At 56.0% G+C, this 19,209-nt stretch overlaps 7 protein-coding genes across 7 annotated transcripts; 3 read left to right on the plus strand and 4 right to left on the minus strand.

Moving 5' to 3' along the window:
• Positions 1–212: 212 nt before the first annotated feature.
• V2A60_007745 (E1-E2 ATPase-domain-containing protein) lies at positions 213–3,874 on the minus strand (the record flags this gene model as incomplete). Its single annotated transcript, XM_083259027.1, has 2 exons — positions 213–3,633; positions 3,759–3,874. 2 exons carry the CDS (start codon positions 3,872–3,874, stop codon positions 213–215), a joined length of 3,537 nt encoding a protein of 1,178 aa, XP_083115153.1.
• A 2,744-nt stretch (positions 3,875–6,618) lies between these two features.
• On the plus strand, positions 6,619–7,549 carry V2A60_007746 (uncharacterized protein; the record flags this gene model as incomplete). The annotated part of the gene is made up of 2 exons (XM_083259028.1): positions 6,619–6,651; positions 6,743–7,549. 2 exons carry the CDS (start codon positions 6,619–6,621, stop codon positions 7,547–7,549), a joined length of 840 nt encoding a protein of 279 aa, XP_083115154.1.
• A 910-nt stretch (positions 7,550–8,459) lies between these two features.
• V2A60_007747 (RGS domain-containing protein) lies at positions 8,460–9,706 on the minus strand (the record flags this gene model as incomplete). The annotated part of the gene is made up of 3 exons (XM_083259029.1): positions 8,460–8,696; positions 8,754–9,438; positions 9,534–9,706. 3 exons carry the CDS (start codon positions 9,704–9,706, stop codon positions 8,460–8,462), a joined length of 1,095 nt encoding a protein of 364 aa, XP_083115155.1.
• Positions 9,707–10,610: 904 nt separating this feature from the next.
• Positions 10,611–11,270, plus strand: V2A60_007748 (60S ribosomal protein eL31; the record flags this gene model as incomplete). Its single annotated transcript, XM_083259030.1, has 3 exons — positions 10,611–10,700; positions 10,832–10,906; positions 11,067–11,270. 3 exons carry the CDS (start codon positions 10,611–10,613, stop codon positions 11,268–11,270), a joined length of 369 nt encoding a protein of 122 aa, XP_083115156.1.
• Positions 11,271–11,925: 655 nt separating this feature from the next.
• On the minus strand, positions 11,926–12,656 carry V2A60_007749 (protein UBC11; the record flags this gene model as incomplete). Its single annotated transcript, XM_083259031.1, has 3 exons — positions 11,926–12,028; positions 12,126–12,458; positions 12,562–12,656. The coding sequence occupies 3 exons, from the start codon at positions 12,654–12,656 to the stop codon at positions 11,926–11,928; spliced, it is 531 nt and encodes a 176-aa protein (XP_083115157.1).
• A 1,892-nt stretch (positions 12,657–14,548) lies between these two features.
• V2A60_007750 (serine/threonine protein kinase CHK1) lies at positions 14,549–16,426 on the plus strand (the record flags this gene model as incomplete). Its single annotated transcript, XM_083259032.1, has 3 exons — positions 14,549–14,551; positions 14,706–14,803; positions 14,893–16,426. 3 exons carry the CDS (start codon positions 14,549–14,551, stop codon positions 16,424–16,426), a joined length of 1,635 nt encoding a protein of 544 aa, XP_083115158.1.
• A 247-nt stretch (positions 16,427–16,673) lies between these two features.
• On the minus strand, positions 16,674–18,905 carry V2A60_007751 (fungal specific transcription factor domain-containing protein; the record flags this gene model as incomplete). Its single annotated transcript, XM_083259033.1, has 3 exons — positions 16,674–18,307; positions 18,384–18,542; positions 18,605–18,905. 3 exons carry the CDS (start codon positions 18,903–18,905, stop codon positions 16,674–16,676), a joined length of 2,094 nt encoding a protein of 697 aa, XP_083115159.1.
• Between the last annotated feature and the right edge of the window lie 304 nt (positions 18,906–19,209).

Here is a 19,209-nt window from a genome sequence, read left to right on the forward strand (position 1 = left end):
AACAGAGACGCCCATGTATATATATATAAACGACAAAGCACACAACACAAACGAAACAAAAGACAAACGCACCAACATTGTAGAATAAAGTTTTTGACGCTCACGCACAGATTTGAAAAAAAGATGATGATTACATGCCACGCAACAAGGAAAAATTATCTACTGGGCACATGTCCGCTTTGTTTTGTTTGTTTTTCCCCTCCTCTACCTCCTCACGCGTCCATGTTCTGCAGCGGCACGTAGCCGCCCTCGTCGCCCTTGGCGCGTGCGTGGCGCGAGCCGAGCATCTCGCGGACCCAGCCGACCACACCGCGGCCGGCGTGCCAGCGGAGGCCGCCGGTACGCTCGGCGGCGGCCTCGTCCATCCAGCGGGGCCGGCGCCAGAGCTTGAGCAGCAGGCTGGAGACGACGACGGAGACGGAGGAGCAGGCCATGGCGAAGCCGGCCATCATGGGGTGCATGTGGACGCCGAGGGGCAGGAAGAAGCCCATGGCGACGGGGAGGCCGACGAGGTTGTAGAGGCACGCCCAGCCGAGGTTCATCTTGATGCGGCGGAAGATGCTGCGGGTGAGGGCGAGGGCGGCGGGGATGCTCATCAGGTCCGAGGGCCGCATGAGCACCACGTCGGCCGCCTCCATGGCCACGTCGGTGCCCGACGACATGGCGATGCCGACGTCGGCAGTCGCCAGCGCCGGCGAGTCGTTGATGCCGTCGCCGACCATGGCCACGACGTCGCCGTGGGACTGCATCTCCCGCACAATGGCCTGCTTCTGGTCCGGGGAGACGCCGGCAAAGACATCCTCGGGCTGGATGCCGACGGCGGCGGCGACGGTCAGCGCGGTCGAGCGCTGGTCGCCGGTGACGATGGCGGTCCTGATTTTCATGCGGTGCAGGACGGCAATGGCCGCCGCCGCGCCGTCCTTGATGGTGTCTGAGAGGCACAGGTGGCCGGCGTAGTGGCCGTCGACGGCGACAAAGATGTTGGTGGTGCCGGCGGCCGCCGCGGCGCGGCTCGCCGACGGCTTGCTCGAGGTCTTGGACTGGGCGGCGGCGGCGTGGACGTTGAGCTGCTCGGACGCCTCGACGGCGTCTTCGGGGACCGCAACGCCGTGGTCGCTGAGGTGCTTGAGGTTACCGGCGACGACGCGGTGGCGCGTGCGGTCGGCCGACAGCGCGGGCTCGACCTGCGCAACGACGCCCTTGCCAACGCTGACCTTGAACTCACCGACGCTACCAGAGATGGCGCCTTCGGGGCCAACACCGAGCTCGTCCTTGGCGGCGCCGAGGATGGCCTTGCCGACGGGGTGCTCACTGCCCATTTCTGCAAGGCCGACGACGGCCCACCAGAGGCGGCGGCGGGCATCGTCGGCGCTCCACGCCGGGGCGAGCGTCATGCGTGCGACACTCATCTTGCCGTGGGTGATGGTGCCCGTCTTGTCAAGGACGACCTTGGTGACCTTTGTGGTGCGCTCCAGCGCCGCGCCGCCCTTGATGAGGATGCCGTTCTCGGCACCGACGCCCGTGCCGACCATGACGGCCGTGGGCGTCGCCAGGCCCAGCGCGCACGGGCACGCAAAGACGATGACCGAGATGCACAGCTTGACGCACACCATGATCTTGCCGCCGCTCGCGTTCTGCAGGAAAATTTGTGGCGGGTGCGACAGCACGTGGGACAGCACCATCCAGGTGAGGAATGTGCCGAGACCGAGCACCAAGATTGTAGGCACAAAGTAGCCCGCGAGAGTGTCGGCGACCTGCTGGATCGGCGCGCGCGTCGTCTGCGCGTCTTGCACAAGACGCACAATTTGGCTCAGCTGCGTGTCACGGCCGGCGCGCGTAACGCGGAAGTCAATCCTGCCATTACCGTTGACGGTGCCGCCAATGACGTTGTCGCCGAGGCGCTTCTGCACGGGCATGGCCTCGCCAGTCACCATGCTCTCGTCGACGTAGGTCTCGCCGCGGACAACGGTGCCGTCGGCGGGGATCTTGTCGCCGGGTCGGGCAATGACAATGTCGCCGAGCTGTAGCAGCTCGGTAGGAATGGACTTTTCCTCATAGGCGGATCCCTCGGCGCCAGGTGCGCGCGGCGTTCGGGGAGTAGTGGCGTCGCTAGACTTGGCCCAGGCCTCGGCAGCCTTTTCGGCAGCGATAGGATCCGCGTAGATGGTCGCCATGGAAGGGGCTAGAGACATGAGCCGAGACAATGCCTTTGATGTCTGGCCCTTGGCACTGTTTTCTAGGTAGCGACCAAAGGTAATGAAGGTGATGAGCATAGTACTCGTGTCAAAGATGGTGCTGGGGCGGGAATGGGGGGGCATGAGGAGGGAGACAAGCATGGCAAAGACGCTGAAGAAAAAGGCACAGGATGTGCCGAGAATGACCAGCACATCCATGGTGGGGGAGCCATGCTTAATGGATTTGTATGCGGAAATATAGAAGCGCTTGCCGATACCAAATTGAACGGGCATAGTGAGGGCCAGACAAATGACATCGCCTAGGAATAAGCCAGGAAGCAGCGGAATCTTGCCAAAGTCGAGGCTAGGCAGCGCCATTGGGAGAATCATTCCAATGAAGAAGACGGGTATGGCAAAGAACAGTGATGTTCTAAATGCTGACCTCCATTCCGTAATTTCGCGCGTTTTCGCAAGAGATTCGAGTTGTGCATTGTTATCCTGGCTGTCGGCAACAAGCGCGTTCAGGCCCTCCTCTTCAACAGCCTCTACGATGGCTCGCAGTCCAACAACGGACGGGTTGTGTGTGACGGATAATCTGTCCGTAGATAAGCTTAGTGACGCAGATTTGACGCCGGCGAGTCCACGGATCTTGGCTTCCAGCTCCCTAGCTACTGTAGCGTCTGGGTTTCCGTAAATTTTGAACTGAGCGGTGGTCGTTCCCGCGCCGGCATCTTGCACGTCGAATGTCGAAGATAGAACAGCGGCATCAAAGCCTCGGTCTTCAATGATTTCTGCTATTTGGTCGGCAGAAATCTTCGTAACGTCGTGCGTGATGACGGCTCGCTCTGCGAGCAGACTAATGTTGAATTTGATAATGCCATCCACGCCTTTGAAGCCGCCCTCGACGGCCGATGTACATGCACCGCAGGTCATGCCCTCAATTGCTACAGTGGTGGTGGCAGTATTGCTGGAGGCGTCGTCCGTCTTGCTGGCCTGGACAGCCCGTACGCTGTCAACAATCTCGGCGCCGAAGCCGCGATCCTCGATGATTTCAGCAATCTGTTCGGCGGTAAGGAGACTAGAATCGTGTTCGATGACGGCACGTTCGGAGAGCAGGGAGATGCTGAAGCTCTTGAGGCCGGGGAGGTCCTTGAAGCCCCCCTCGACGGCGGACGTGCAGGCGCCACAGGTCATGCCCTCGATCGCGACCGTGGTGGAAAAGGTGCTTGGTTCGAGAGATAGGCTCGGGTGGCGGGAGAGGACCGGGGTGGGCAGGTCGGTGGCGAGAACCTCGGCGTCGAAGCCGCGATCCTCGATAATCTCCTGTATTTGGTCGGCCGAGATCTTGGCTGGGTCGTGCATGACGACGGCACGCTCCATGACGAGGCTGACGGAGACGCTACCGACACCGTCGAGGCCCTTGAAGCCAGCTTCAACGGCCGATGTGCATGCGCCGCAACTGCAGATCACCGGGGTTAGTACATGGGGACAGCAGGCGGTGCGGCCGACGGCGAGTCTCGGGCGCAAGACTGCTGCATCAGAGCGCCTCGGTTTTCTTTCGGGAGGCAAGGAAGCTCAACTCACGTCATGCCGCTCACGCGCAGCGTGGTGGTGGCCATGTGTGCTGTTCCGGACGTGGCCAACGTCGCAGACAGCTGGCCGGGCTCCCGCTTGGGGATCTGAATGTGCGAGGGAGCCATCCTGGGCGCGCGATGAAAGGACGCAACTTGTGCACAGCACCTTGCTGGCTGCGCGCAGCCGTGAGAGTAGCGGGGTATATGAATATGTTTAGGGAAAGAAGAGAAGGACGTCGGCGCCGCTCCGGAGTGGACGGAAGACGAGGCACGCAGCGCCCAGATTCGGGTGTGCTGGGGGGGTGGTGGTGAGAGGACCTTGCTCAACTAGGGTCGTCGATGCGACGCTCTTTGTATGCGTGACGAGGCGGAGGATGCGGCAGGATTGTGGGGGCAGTTTCGACCTTTTTTCTATTTTTTTTCTTTTTTTTTCTTTGGCCAGGTCAAAGAAGGTGTGAGAGAGTAACCATCTGCGAACAATCAATGAATTTAAAGAAGAAAAAATGTCGAGAATATTTGTCCGATTTTTCCAGCAGGTGGTATCTGCCGAGGAAGATAAAACAGACTCGACAAATCGAGAGGGCGGGAAAATGCGAGGCCGGTAAGACACGACTGAGTAAGTGAGCTAAATATAAGGCGGTTCCCAAGGCTGTCCTGTCACCGTGGCGCCATCCAGCATGAATCCTTCGAACCAGACGGGGTGAGGGGTAGATGGGCTAGCCTGGAGGATATGCACAGTCACCGATGCAGTGTCATCCAGAGTCGCCGGGAAGATTTTTGTCTGCCAGCAGGCCGCGCCAGATATATCTCGGCCAAGTGTGACTTGGTCGTGCCGGATACAAGTAGCGGATGGGCCTCTCTGAACGGGGATCGTCCGTGTGCTCACCAAACGGGATGGCGGCTTCTCAGCGGCGGAGAGTCGTGCGCAGGGGACCCAAGCGTCGGCGACAATCTACTTACTTGTGGGCGAGTGTCGCCGGATCAAAGGCGCGCAGAGGCGATGATGAGGCCAGGATCGCCGAGGGTGGGAGCAAAAGGCCATTCGTTGACTGCCTTTTGCTCCTGGGGACACGATGCATAATATACACTCGGCAATCATACCCACTCCCTTGCTATCCTCCGCTATATTTCATGCCCGTTTATTCTCTTCTTTTCTTTTTTCTTTTTTTCTGCTGCTTCTCATTTTCTCATTGTCTTTGTTGTATTCAGTTGCTTGACCCCACGGCGCCGCGAAAGTAACTGCGGTTTTACATTGTAATCTCGCTACGCAGGCACATCATCGCAGCTAGCATCACCTAATCGCAGTGTAGCTCATGGTGTTTCAAATCACCGCTGACCCCTTGTCGATGACGCCAGTTTGAGCAACCTCTGCCAGACAAAACCCCTGCCAATCCCCTTCAAAGAAAACCCCGACAAGAAAGGGGTCGTACCCGTCACAAGCCAGGCACCGTCCGTGTTTTGACTTTTTTCTCTTTTAAAATTGTCACAAGAGACGCCAAGTAATGCAGAAAAGGGGGGAAACGAGCGGGCGACCGGCTTGTCGGCTCTGGGGCGGCGGAGGGACACGTTTCAGGGCTGTTTCCTCGTTGATCCGCTAAAAAAAATTGTAAAGGCGCTGAGGCTGTTTCTTGGGGGGAAAACTGTCTCTCGAAACTGGCTACGGACTACTCCAAGAGGCTTTTGACATGCGTGCCTACAAAGTACTGAGTATCAATCTAGGTAGGTAGATTGGGGTCAACGGCAATCCTTCTGCCAATATTGTTGCAACCCTCTGTCGCCGCCAGAATAAGGAGACCAACCAGGTCATCCCATCATCGTCGAACATCTCATGCTGTGACCCGCGGTTCGCCAGGGCCACAGGCCTGCACTGGATTCGGCAATAGCGACTGGAACTATTCAGTCATTCACCGTTGTCCGTGCCAACTGTGCGGTCCGGCGCTCGGCCAGCATCAGGCGCAGTATGGGTCGGTCGGTGGATGGCGTGGGACTCACAAATCAGCCGACAATTGATGAAAATACTACTCTTGTTCAGATGGTGCTTTTGGTGAATGTATTTTTTCATGTAGTTGTTTGTTTCATCCTGCTGATATACTTTCAGCTCAATTGTTCTCCTCGAGAGTCATTTGCTGCCTACATGCCAACCGCCCACTCTGTTTGTTTGCTACCCGCACCTCTCCCTAGAGATGCTTTTAAATAAACACAGGGAGAAAGCACAGGCACCGAGTCCGCCCTCCCTTCCCTAATCTGGATAAAGTTACCCGTAATTGTCCTATGGCTTCGTACTATACTTAGGTTACAATACAACTTCACTCCAGATGCAAAACATCTTCATCGCGTCTGGCGTTGTGCCCTACCCTGTAGTTGAATAGATCATACAATAATTCACTGGGTAAATTTGGGTTGTGCTGGGTTTCTCTTCTGGTTTCGCAGAAAAATTTCCATCTTTCTTAACAGTTATCTGTTGTTGTTATTTTCGAATATATACGACTTATCTCCAGCTGCAGTTGTTCTACTGTCCACGGGTATCATGGCAAATTACAACAACTGGTCTATAAGCCAGCCCGTATCATTTCAAAAGTAGCTACAGACAGGGTATTTCGTCGATTCTTTCAAGAGGACCCCTAATTCCACAAAAGACATGACGATATACTGCACGTATAAAAATCTAAGACAACAGTTGCCCCCTAGTATCGTCCAATCTGTGTTGCGTAACCGCACGCTACCTGAGCAGCGATCGCGCATACTGCCCCGCGTCACTCGCCAACCGCCTAGGCAGGCGAGCCCCGCTCAAAGCACCAACCTTCAATCCGATCACTTCAAAACGTAAGAGGGCGTTATATCTTTCACACAAAAGGTCACCTCCATCTACAATGGAGCAGACAAAAGCCCTGAACGCGCTGGAGGTATGTACTACAAGCTCAACCGAAGCTCTCGCCTTCTTCCCGTCCCCCCTTAGCCGCCAGAGCTAACAGGTACTGTCACCTACACCCGCAGCCGTTCATCGCCCTCTCCAAGTCGGCCACCTCGCCGCGAGCCGCCGCCGACCTCATCGAGCGGGCCACGTCGGCCCCCAACACCTACATCTTCACCGAGCTCCTCCAGTCGCCGCAGATACAGACCCTCGCGGCCTCCCACCCGGACCTGCAGCCGCACCTGGCCCTGCTGCGCATCTTCTCCTACGGCGACTACGACACCTACGAGTCGACGCCCGGCCTGCCGCCCCTCGGCGACGCCCAGCGGCTCAAGCTGCGGCAGCTGAGCCTGCTGTCCCTCGCGGCCTCGGGCCGCCGCCAAGACCTTGCCTACGAGCGCCTCCGTCAGAGCCTGCGGCTGGACTCGACGCGCGAGCTCGAGACACTCGTCACCACCGCCATCTACGCCGGGCTCGTCGACGCCAAACTCGACCCGGCCCGCCAGCGCGTGCAGGTCACCCGCGTCGCCGCCCTGCGGGACCTGCATCCCGATGACGTGACGGGCATGCGCACCGCCCTCCGCAGCTGGTCGGACCGCTGCGCGTCGGTCCTCGACGACATCGAGCGGCACACGAAGCGGGTGCGGGCCGCCGCCGCCGCGCGCGCCGCCGCGGAGACCGAGGCCGCCGACAAGCTGACCAAGGCCGTGGCCGACCTGCGCGATGCCGATAAGAGCACCCTCGCGCGGGAGCAGCTTGCCCGTCGGGGCATGTCTAAGAGGTCAATGCTGGACGCGGCGGCCAAGGCTAGGGGTGACGAGGCCATGGACCTCGACGGGCCGTTTCCGAGCGACGACAGCAAGAAGAGGGCGGGCAAGAGGAAAATGTAGCCCCATGGAAGAGAAGAACAGGACAGAAACGGAGACGGAAAACAAGAAGTATTGCTTCCGAGGTAATGATGGATACATCAGCGGATGAATAGCATAGAACGGTGGACAGCAAAAAGTCATGAGAGCCTTTTTCTTGATTTGTTTTTTTCTATACATAACGAGCCTGCACTCACGGGTGCTGTAATGATATACACTACATGAATATAAAGCATGATCTCTTTTTTTCTGCGCACTCCAGGACTTTCCTTTCTCAATGTTCTGTATTCTGTTTGGAACGAAAAAAAAAGAAACCGATACAGGCCCACTGACTTGCTAGAGACTAGGTTTTATGTGACCGTTTGCTTCTCACCCCTCAAAAACAACTTTGTAAAGTAGGCTCATAAGATGCTCCCCAACTTCTATACCAAGTTAGGGAAGAAAAAAAAAGGGAAAGCAACTACAGAAAATAACCAAGAACGGTCTAGGTTGATCCCAAAAAAACAAAAAGAGAAGAGAAGAAAAAAAACACGTACAGCACCTGGAGTTCGCTGGTCGTCACCGTCCCAGCTACTATTCAGGCGCTCGAGTGGTTATCGCTCGGAGATCAGACGGGATCCAGATTTATCACTCGGCTGTGGCCGTACATACTGAGTAGGAGCCGTATTGGAGTATATAGAGGAACGAAATCGAACGTGATGCCTCTGCCGGTGTCGTATTAATATCAAATTCGCCTTGTCTAGGATTAAGAGTCTCTTCACATCCTCCCTCCCCTTTCATGACGGTCGTTAAAAAAGAAACAAGAAACAAAATTTGCAAGCTAACACTCTGGCTTTGAAAGAAAAGAATAGTAAGCGAGTATGTGACGTTTAAAGGGAGTTGTGGGTATTATGTTATGTACTGGTCGTCTCCGAATCATTGTGTCGCTGTTCCTCTACAACCGCTTGCCGGGCACAAAGATGAACAAAACGCAGAGAGCGGTGGTGACGAGAATTGTAACCAAGAGAACAATGAACGCTCGCTTGACCAGGAGGGTGCGGACATACGGCTCGCGTATGCGCGAAAAGTTAAATGGCGTGTATTCGCTGAAGCCAAGGAGTGCCATGACGGGGTCTAGTGAGTATTGGTACGAGGCGAGGAAGTAGACACCGACCGTGAAGGGCAGAATTACCTATAATAAACAGTCAGTATTTACGGCGGTACAGGATGTAGCTCTGTGGAATCGTACCCAGCATCTTGTGGCTCTGCTCTTGTTGAGAAAGATGAGAACAAAGGCGGTCCAAAAGGCACCAAACATGGCGATGAGACCGAGAATCAGGCGCATCACTAGCGTGGGCGGGATCAGGTTGCCCAGGGCCTTCATGCGCAAGAAGCCAGGGAAGGCGTCGCGCTCCATGGCCTGAAAGACATAGTCCTTGGCTGTGTCAAACACCTCAGGGTCGTCGCGGCCGTGCTCCTCAATGGCGCTGATAACATCCTGCGTGATGGAACCCGGCAGGATAATCTCGCGCTCTGAGCCAGGAAGCAGAAACGTGTACAGGATCTTCTCTGCCGAGGCCCGAATATCCTGGCGCGAGACGGTGTGCGCGGGCGAGTTGGAGTCGGTCAGATCTCGGCCGGGGCTGGCGGTTATCGGGCTGGGTCGGGAGCCCGTGTGCGGCGACTCGCGCTCCGATTGCTCCTCGCGCAGAAATGCCGACATTTGGGCGTCCTGGTTCTTCTCCTTCTCAGTCGCGTACATGGACGGGCCGGCTGGTCGGGGCTCCAGGTCGCCCATGTTGTCGAGTATTGTGGAGGAACGCTTCGAGGCTGCCCCGCCGACGCGCTCCATGTCCGGGGTAGCGACGAGTACAGATCTTCGTAGCTCGCGGACGTAGTGGCGACATAATGACATGTGCTGGGCGACATCAAGCCTAGACGATTACACGTTAATATTTCCTCTTGTACGTCGGGTTGCAAGCCATCCATTGCTGGCTGAGTTGGAGGCCCTCAGATTTCAGTGTCGTACCAAAAGTCCAGGTAATCCACAGACCGCTGTTGGTCTCGCATGTAAATGTAGAATGAAAACAAGTCCACCGGCGGCAGCGTTCTTCTGCTCAGCACTTCGAAGAGGGTCGGCAGTCGATTGCGGTTGAGATCTGGCTGCGCCATAGGCGCGCCGACGCTCGATCGGGCAACCATGACGGCCTTGTGAGAGATTTCGGACGAGGCGTGTTGCAGGAGGAAAAGGCCGCGCCAGGCAGGCGATTGATGAGGATCGCGGTGGAAAAAGCGATCGTCGTTGGTCGAATATCCGAATCCTTGTTTTCAGCCGTGGCAAAGAAGGTTAAGATGAAGCGTGGACGATGAGCAAACGCGAGGGGGGCCGTTTCAAAAAGCCGGTCTGTGTCCCCTTGAAATGTGCAGTTTGGGTACGGTTTCGCTCTGTTTTGACGGCGTGGCTGGTGAAGAAAGCGAACGGCAAACCTGTCGTAGAAAAAGGAAATTAGGGACAAGATACGAGGCAGTAGTGTTTGCGCAGCTTGTCACGGGCGGTGCTTTAAATTGGGCAGTTCATCATGGAGCGTTTTTGGAATGCATGAACTTGGGCCACAGCAAATAACAAGGGCGACTGGCATCAAGCCACTCAATGAATGGGGCGCACGCACTGCTCGGGAGACGGACCCATCTGGCGATAATAGCCTGAGCTAAAGTGATTAGCTGGGTCTCGGAAGGGGCAAGCAAGCTGCTGGAAAAAGGGTACGTACCTTCCCACGTGACTAGCTTCTACCATGGCCAGCTGCCCCAGCGCTGATTGGCTCGCTACCTCCCCACCACCACCAGTTTTCCAAGCCTGCCCTACGCACAAAGATTTTGCGGAATTTGCGAACCCGACCAACCCTCGACATCCTTCAACCGACCAGATACCTTGAAGAGACGAGATATAGGTACGAACGCCAGACCTGACCCAAGCCCCGGAACCTTTCTTGCACCAGACATCACATAAATATTCTCCTTCGAAGCTCATACCATTCGACAATCGCCATTCTCGAATTTACTCTTGCCCGCGTCTAGGCAAAACCGCTGACACTCGACCTCTACAGAAATGTCGTCCAAGAAGCCCACCGGAAAGGCCCAGCGCTCCGCCATTGCGGACGTTGTTGCCCGCGAGTACACCATCCACATGCACAAGAGAGTACGTTTATACGAATTGGCGCCCACGTGTTCTGCGATGAGTCGCGACACCAAGAACATGAATTGCGGTGCTGGGCATACGAGGAACGGGGGAGAAGCGAAGAAGGACAGAAAGGCTAACGGTTGATGCAGCTACATGGTGTCACCTTCAAGAAGCGTGCTCCCCGCGCCATCAAGGAGATCAAGGACTTCGCTGTCAAGGCCATGGTACGAACCCAATATCTTGCATACCCGGAACAAAGCCCGACCCAAGTTGCGAACCCTCCTCTACACACGATGAAGCGAGATACGGAGAACGCAACTTGGTCCCGCCGGGGGGAAACGAGAAACGACGAAGACGAAGTTGCTGACCGATTGTTAACCACAGGGTACCACCGACGTCCGTCTGGACCCCGCCCTGAACAAGAAGGTGTGGGAGAACGGTGTCAAGGGCGTCGCCTACAGACTGCGCGTCCGCATTTCCCGACGACGTAACGACGAGGAGGGTGCCAAGGAGAAGCTGTACAGCTACGTCCAGGCTGTCAACGTCAAGAACCCCAAGGGTCTCCACACCGTTGTGGTTGAGGAGTAAGATACCGTTCTTGGGCCGTCGATGTTGATGTGGAAGGGGAATGAAGAAAAAAAATTCAAACGCTATTGAAAGGGAACTAAAAAAAGAATAAACATCATTTTTTTCGGTAGTCGGAAAAAGGATTCTTTTTTTTCGGTTGGGCATGGCATTCTGGAGTTGCAACCGGCTTTGTAGCTTTTCACGCTGATTTAACAAAAAAATTACAGATGAATTGTGAAACCAAAAACACCGAAGCACCGTGTTTCTTTCTCTTGGCTGATGATTGTTTTTTTTCTTTCTTTGCTTCTGGCTTGCACGCCAAGCATAATTGGCCATGCATGCCCACGAAAGTCATTCACGTGGAAAAAACAACGATGCATGTCTTGATTCGTTATATTGTCTGGCCGGCAAGCCAGCTCAACTTGTCGTCTCTAACAGATTTAGAAATGCATGGATGAGGGTGTACGCTCCGGCATGCTGCGAGGGGCAGAGGGCATATCGAGCACCCTGTGCTGTGGTGGTGGGTATTTGTAGCTCTCGCAGGCGCAGAATATGCTAATGTAATCCAATAACCATGTCGCGGAAATCCAAGTAACGCAGGACCCAAAAGACTCCCAAAGTTTCTCCCATGTAAACAAATGCAGCTGCGGCAATACAAAACAGAGCACGAGCCATTCTACTCGTCTTCAATGTCGCGATGTCTGGCCAGAACCTTGCGCTTGAACTCTTCGGCGTCGCTGTCCCAGAGCTCAGCAGCCTCGCCGTTTAGCGGAGAGGAGCTACGGTACCCGTTAGTAGGAAGTCGTGTGAAAGAAAAAAGAGGCGGAAAAGGCTCGTGAGAAATGATGAGACAATGGCAACTGGTTGGGCACGTACTTGTTGGGCTCGCCCAAAAGGCTTTGCAGGCTTAAAAGGACAGTCTGAATATTGTATGCGGCAGTCCACTTGTCCTTGAGGATATCGAGGCAGATGCGGCCAGAGAAGTCGACATTGGGATGATAGATTGGAGTCTTGAACAGGACCGTGGGAGGCGCGTAGGGATAGTTGGAAGGGAAAGCAAAGCTGAGCTTCATGGTCAGGCCGGCGTACGGTGTGGCGTCGGGGCCTTCGATTGTGGCAGTCCACGAGAGCAGGTTACCGTCGGCCGAGGGAAAGGCGGACACGCCGGGAGCGGGCGAAGTCATGAGCTGCATCAGCTCAGTCTGCAAGCTATAGTTATGGATGATAGTTAGCCCAATGCTTCAATTGTCTGCGTGCTTGGCTTCTGGGGCGCTTGAAGGCTTAGAACTAGAGAGCGTTCACTTCCACATACCGCTTGGTGACGCTTTGTGAGTCGGGTCCTTTGCGCGAGGCATTGAGCTTAGCAGCCTGGGCATTACCAGGAGCAGAGTTTTGGTTGTCCTCCATGGTAAAGTCCATCGAATCAGAGAGTGGCTTTTTTGGTTGTTGGCGATGTGCGAGAGAACGGGTTTTGGAGGTAGACAAATAGCAGCGGCAGCAAGGTGGTCGAGGCTACGGGCTTTTTGGTGAATCGAGGTAAAGGATCGAGGCAAGCGAGCAGGCTTCCGGAACAGGAAAAAGCTGGAGAGAAAAAGACGAGTCGGTGGGCGAGGAATGTTAGGTTAGGTTATGAAAGAAAAAGGAGACAATAAAGGCGACCAAGGGCGGTTTATACGGCGAGGGAGGGCACCACCACCAATACAGGAACTGTACCAGTAAGTAGCGGAGAGGAGCGAGGATGGGGTGGGTATTGATCGCAAAGAAGAATTTAAGCTGGTTATTCTTCTTCCTTTCTCCTTTTTAGCCAACCAAAAAAAACAAAAAAAGGGAGCAGCCCCGGGGACGAGCAAGATGCGGCAAAAGTATGGCGAGATTGAAGATTGATAGGAAGAGAAGTGCTGGAAACGGAAACAGAAGTCGAGTTGGGAAAGCGAGGGGTGGAGCCCCTAGAGGCTGTATTGTGTGGCCGAGAGTCGCGCGATGGCTGGCTGGGATGTGTTGGTGTTGCTGGAGGTGGGTGCGTCTTGTCTGCCCAGCAACGGGCGGGTTGGAGGGGTCGAACCTGGTTGGCGCCTCGGAGAACAGCACCAGGGGGAGGGGACCGTCGCAGTGGCCAGCGCTGCTACAAATGGGTGCTGCAATAACGAACCAGTAGCAACCGTCTTTTAAGTGGGTCGTCACAGACGATTTATTCCTCAGTAAGAGGTGTGTGTTGGACGTGGAAGGGGGAGACGGGCGGTTATGCCAGTGAAATGTTGCTTTTCCAAAAGAAAAAAAAAGATTTACAGAATCGAATGAAATGAGAAAAAAAAAAAAAAGTCAGGCATGGATAGGCCTAGGCCAGTCTCTACCAATTGCGTACATACACTGTTACAACAGAACCAACCACTCGACGTCATCGCACTCGAGATGGCCCGGTCCGTTGTTCGCCATGTAAACTACAAAACTTATGGAAGGATATGATTGGGGCTCTCAGGGCTCACTACAATCACCGACATATTCGTCAGGCTCGTCACTAGTTGGCTTGTATCATAGCCTGGCATGATTAGCTCCAGGACCTCTTCGGCCGGTGGGAACTGCCTGCCACTCAGCGTCTTCCGAGATCCAACCCAAGTGGCCGACTGCAATTGTTCTTGGCCGGAACCACCGCAATAAGAGGGGTGGAATTGTCAAAAAAAAGTCTCCTGGTGGGAATACAAGAGTTCACTAGAATGCATGTAAGATTACAGACCAACTGGCAGAATGCGTACCCATCCATTCAATGTATATATAAAAGGCAGCCTCGCGTGTGGCTAAACTCGATTTTAATACACTGTGCAGATTTCTTCATACTGTGCGTTTCCTTGGTAGTCAAATGTCCAGGCACCGCCACAGACGGCGCAGAATCATTGGCAGAGCTCTCGACTTGGCGTGTCAGGTATTGAAATAGGTTGATGTAAAAAATCCAGGCAGTAACAGGCGGCAGGTTCCAATTTCATGGTTGCCTAGGTAGGACGGGAAAAGCGGCTCTTGTTAGCGGCACGACTAACATGTTTATGCCTAAAACAAACAGCTTTACGCGGTTGGACGAGGCACCACGCGCCGGCTCTCGTGGAGGAGCAAAGCCGCTATTTACTCCACTACCACCACCACTACCACCGCACGCTACCAACACACCGCACGACAATCGCACAACGATTATAGTATTCGCATCACCTCAATCGCCCTCGTCACACTCAAGACTCTTGCCCTCACCCCCTTCTCGGACGACCAATCCATACCTACGCAACCCGTTTCGGCGTCATCGGCCGGTCGGCGCCATGGTGAGTGAGCCTTTGCCGCTCCCCCCGCCGTGTGGCCTGTAGCACAGACACCCGTTAAGAGCCACACAAGTGTTTTTTTATAGAAGCAATCTTCTTCTTCTTCTACTTCTTCAGTCTTGACAACATGCAGCATCACTAACGGCCTCATCCACAGTCACAACTGGACCCTCTACCTAGCGACCTGCCCTTTCGCATCATCTCCAAGACGGTGGGCCGCGGTGCATATGCCTCGTACGCCACTCTCACCACCATGTACACGAAATGAAAGCATCGCGAACTCTCTCAACTAACATGTGCCCCCGGCGTCTTTCCCTTGTCCGCTCTGGCCCCCCGCAAAACAGTATCAAAAAGGCTGTCCCCCTCGACGCCCAGACCCCCGTCTTCGCCGTCAAGCTCATCCACAAGGGCTACGCCGTCAAGCATGGCCGCGTCTCCGCCAAGCAGCTGGCCATGGAGGTGTCGCTGCACTCGCACGTCGGCCAGCACCCCCACGTCATCGAGTGGTTCGCCTCGGGCGAGGACGCCGTCTGGCGCTGGATCGCCATGGAGTACGCCGAGGGCGGCGACCTCTTCGACAAGATCGAGGCCGACGTCGGCGTCCGACAGGACATTGCCCAGGTCTACTTCCTCCAGCTCGTCGGCGGCGTCAGCTTCATGCACTCCAAGGGTGTCGCCCACCGCGACCTCAAGCCCGAGAACGTCCTCCTCTCCCACGATGGCAGCCTCAAGCTCGCCGACTTTGGCATGGCCACCATGTTCGAGTACAAGGGTCAGCGCAAGCTCAGCGCCACCCTCTGCGGCAGCCCGCCCTACATCGCCCCCGAGATCCTGGCCTGCGGCCGCCCGGACAAGAAGTCAGCCGCCGGTGGCGGCGCCAAGTACTCTCCGGACCTCGTCGACGTCTGGTCCTGCGGCGTCGTGCTCTTTGTTCTGCTCGTTGGCAACACGCCCTGGGATGAGCCCTCGTCCAACAGCTGGGAGTTTACAGAATACGTCAAGTCGGGTGGCCACAGCACAGATGCCTTATGGGAGCGCGTCCCGCCAGAAGCCTTGTCTTTGCTACGAGGTATGATGTGTGTAGATACAGAAAAACGCTTTAGCTTCGCCCAGGTCCGCCAGCATCCTTGGTACACTCGGCATAACCCACTCCTTACCCCAGATGGCCGCGTTGCCGATCCCATCAACCTTGCCACGCAAATGCTCGAGAACCTTCGCATCGATTTTACCAAGCAGCCCCGCCCGTCTCAGGGCCAGTCTTCCATGACGGATGATATGGATATTGACTCGGGTATGAATGCTGGTCGCTTCGCGGCCACCCAACCAGACGTGCCTATCGTCGATACTGACTGGGACTTTGAACGCCCTGCTCTCCGGTCCATGGCAGCACCGTCAGCCTCGCTGCCGCCGCGCGCCGTCGATGACGGGCGTCGCATCATGCTCGAGACGCTCGCCGACGAGCCATCCATGTCGCAATTCTCCCAGGCGCCGGGCCCGTCCATGACACTAACGCAACAGGCGCGCCAGTTCCGCGATATCTGCCCTGCGGAGTCGCTCACGCGCTTTTTCTCCCATGTGCCGCCGGCGCACCTTGTACAGATGCTCAGTGATGCCCTGCACCAGCTCAACGTACCCCTAGCACCGATCACGCCGAACCTCTACGCCTACTCAGTAGCAACAATCAAAGTCCGCGCTGTCGACGGCCGGAACCAGAGTCTGCACGGCGAGATCCAGGTTCATAGGCAAGCCCTGCCGGACGGGAGTGAGGTGCTCGATGTGCGCTTCACCAAGGTCAAGGGTGATCCACTCGAGTGGCGCCGGTTCTTCAAGAAGATTGTCGTGCTCTGCAAAGATGGCGTATATGTACCAGATGCCTAGACGGCGGTACGGCGGCGCATGGCTGGCAACATGACGGAAAAGAGCGTTAGCGACCATGGCGATGAGAACGCGGAATTAGACAAAACGACATCAACACGCTGGATAGACCAAGAAATTGTAGCATAGCGAAAAGACAAGCATCCTTGGATTAATAATGGATTTTTATAAATCGTAATGATTGCATACGAAAGGAGATACGTTGCCGCTTTTGATCACTTGATCAAGTTCTTTTCGGTTCTTTCATTTCTCATTCATGTAGTGCTGAAAGCAACGGGTTGTTGAGCTCTAGCTGAGCCGCCAGATCAAGCATCTCGCCCGGCGAGATACCGATCATAGTGTCCGTCTGAAACAGGTCCCAGCCCGGTTCGTCCGCGGCGACGCTCGGCGTCAGCGGCGTGTCGAGGTTGTCGTCGTGTGTGTGGCCCTGCTCTGACATGTTGTGGTCATCCCCATGGCCGCCGCCACCGGCGTTGCTGCCTGCGGGGGCAGGAGGCGTAAATGCGTTCATGAAGCGCTCGAGCTGGGCGAGCTCCATCTTGCGGACGGGGGCGACGATGCTACCTTTAGAAATCATCTTGTCGAGGACGCTCTGCATGTTTTCTTCCCACATATCGTCGGGCACGAGAAAGGGGCAAATAGTGCGCACTAGGTAGAGGACAAAGGCGGACGAGTAAGCGTCTTCCAGCTGGAATGGGAGGAAGGCTTCAAGGAGGTCTTCGTCGCCGATAACACGCAGGATACGAAGCACCGTCTGGGCGGAGTTGACGCACGATTGTAAAAGCGAGGCGACGGGGGTGGAGAGCATAACAGGCCCGGTGACGATCGAATTGGTGCGCTTGATATGCATGTGCAACGCGCACATGACGACGGGACGGGTAGTGAGGACAACACAGTGGTGGTAGGAGAGTAGTAGGCGGACGGCCATGCGCGAGGCTTTGCTAATGGAGCCTTGGAAGTGCGATTCGAGTAGAGCGTGGACGTCGCGTGAGATCTGGGCGAGGTCGCGTAGCACAGACTGCGTGTTGGTGACAAGTGAGCCATCAAATCGCTGGCCGACACCGTATATAGCGTTGAGAATCTGCGAGACGAGGCGCGCGAGGCGGACATGCAGCGCCATGTTGCGCGCGTCGAAGCAGTCATTGAGGTCTGACGGCGCACGAGCCGTGATGTCCTCGTCACGGATCGACGACGGAGCACCCATAAGCGAGCCGAACTCGCGCTCCAGTTTGTACACGACCCAGAAGATGAGGTTGCAGCGCTGTGAGTGCTGCACGCCGACGACTTCGACGGGCATGTGACGGTGCCATCCCTCAATGATGCAGATACGCATGGCGTGGCAGATGTGCTGCAGCGCGCCCACACGCATGTCAATGGATTGCAGGTACACGGCGCCGAGCACGAGAGCTTGCACGGCGGTGATGGAGTCAGGCGCAAGCCCAGACAGGTCAGGCATGAGGGCCATGGCGCGCGCCGCATACTGGTGGCCCGTGGGGCCTTCGGCGCTGCTTTGGTTGGTGATGAAGACCTTGCCGTAGGCGAGAATGAGGAGGTACTGCGCGTACCAGTGCCGCGACGATGCTGCCTTGGCCGACTGGTCCTCATAAAGCTCGTACAAGTTACGCAGCCAATCCTGCTCGTCAATTAGGTAGAAGATGGACCCCAAGTAGAACTTAGCCACATTGAATAGGAGTAATGCATAGTCAAGCGGCGGCAGGTTGGACACATCGGGGGTCTCCTCCCACGGAACAGGGTTCCATGTGAGCTTGTGGCCGCCGTCGAAGTGGCCCGGGTCCGCGACATAGCCCTGATCGGGGAGGTGTTGGCCAAGCAGCGTCAAGACGCGACGGCAAAAGGACCACGAAGAGGAGGGGCCCATGTACCCTATGATCAGACGGAACAAGCATCAGTTTGTGTAACAGTACAGACAGAGGCGGGGAAGCGCGGGGGAATAACATACAGAATCTGCCCTTCATTTTAGTGAATGTGTAGTCGTTATCTGCGAGAGGATTCTGCATAAACGAGGGCTCGATGCTGTTGTTGTCGTCTACACTGCTACCGCCATGGCTACTGTGATAGGATAGACGACCAGTGTCGGGAGCCAACGATGGTGTTGGCCCTGATATTGCAGGTGTTGTTAGAAGACGAGACGAGTGAGGGGACAGGGACTCGGGCACCAACCGTTGCTATCTTGGCCAGGATTGTGATGATCATTGTGCTGAGCTACATCGCGCGGGTGCAAGCCAAATGCAGCCCGCGACGATGCAGCGCTCGGGCTCGGTTGCGTGAGGAGGGCATCGACATCCAGTCGGCGCGGCGCGGCGACGGGATCCAGCATACGGTCATCCTGCGCCTTGCGGCCTTCGAGCTCGCGGAGATATCTTGACGGCACAAGATTTGTTAGTACTCGGGGGTTCAGCACGTCCAGGTAATGCCCAGAAGCAGGGTCCGTGGTGAGGCCCTCCGTTGCGGCTGTCTGCATGGCGTTTTGTGTTGGCTGCGTTTCCTCACCTCTCGGAGATTGATATCCGTTTGGACTCGGCGACAAAGTAGCACCTCTCACTTTGTCTTGCGCAGCGGGAACAGGGTTGGTCCCCGCTGCACTTTACTTTCATCGCCCTACATCGTTCACATCTAATCAAAAACATTCCCCGTCAGCCGAGCTCGAGCTTCGGAACCCCGCGAGGCGGGGGTTGGCGGCGGAAAACTGCCGTCGGAATTGTCACCCACGCTTTCGAGACCTTTGGCACTGTCCTCTTGGTCACCCTGGACGGTGACGGACGACC

Source organism: Cordyceps javanica, chromosome 5 (assembly GCF_051103115.1).
Source record: "Cordyceps javanica chromosome 5, complete sequence".
Classification (NCBI taxonomy): Eukaryota; Fungi; Ascomycota; class Sordariomycetes; order Hypocreales; family Cordycipitaceae; genus Cordyceps; species Cordyceps javanica.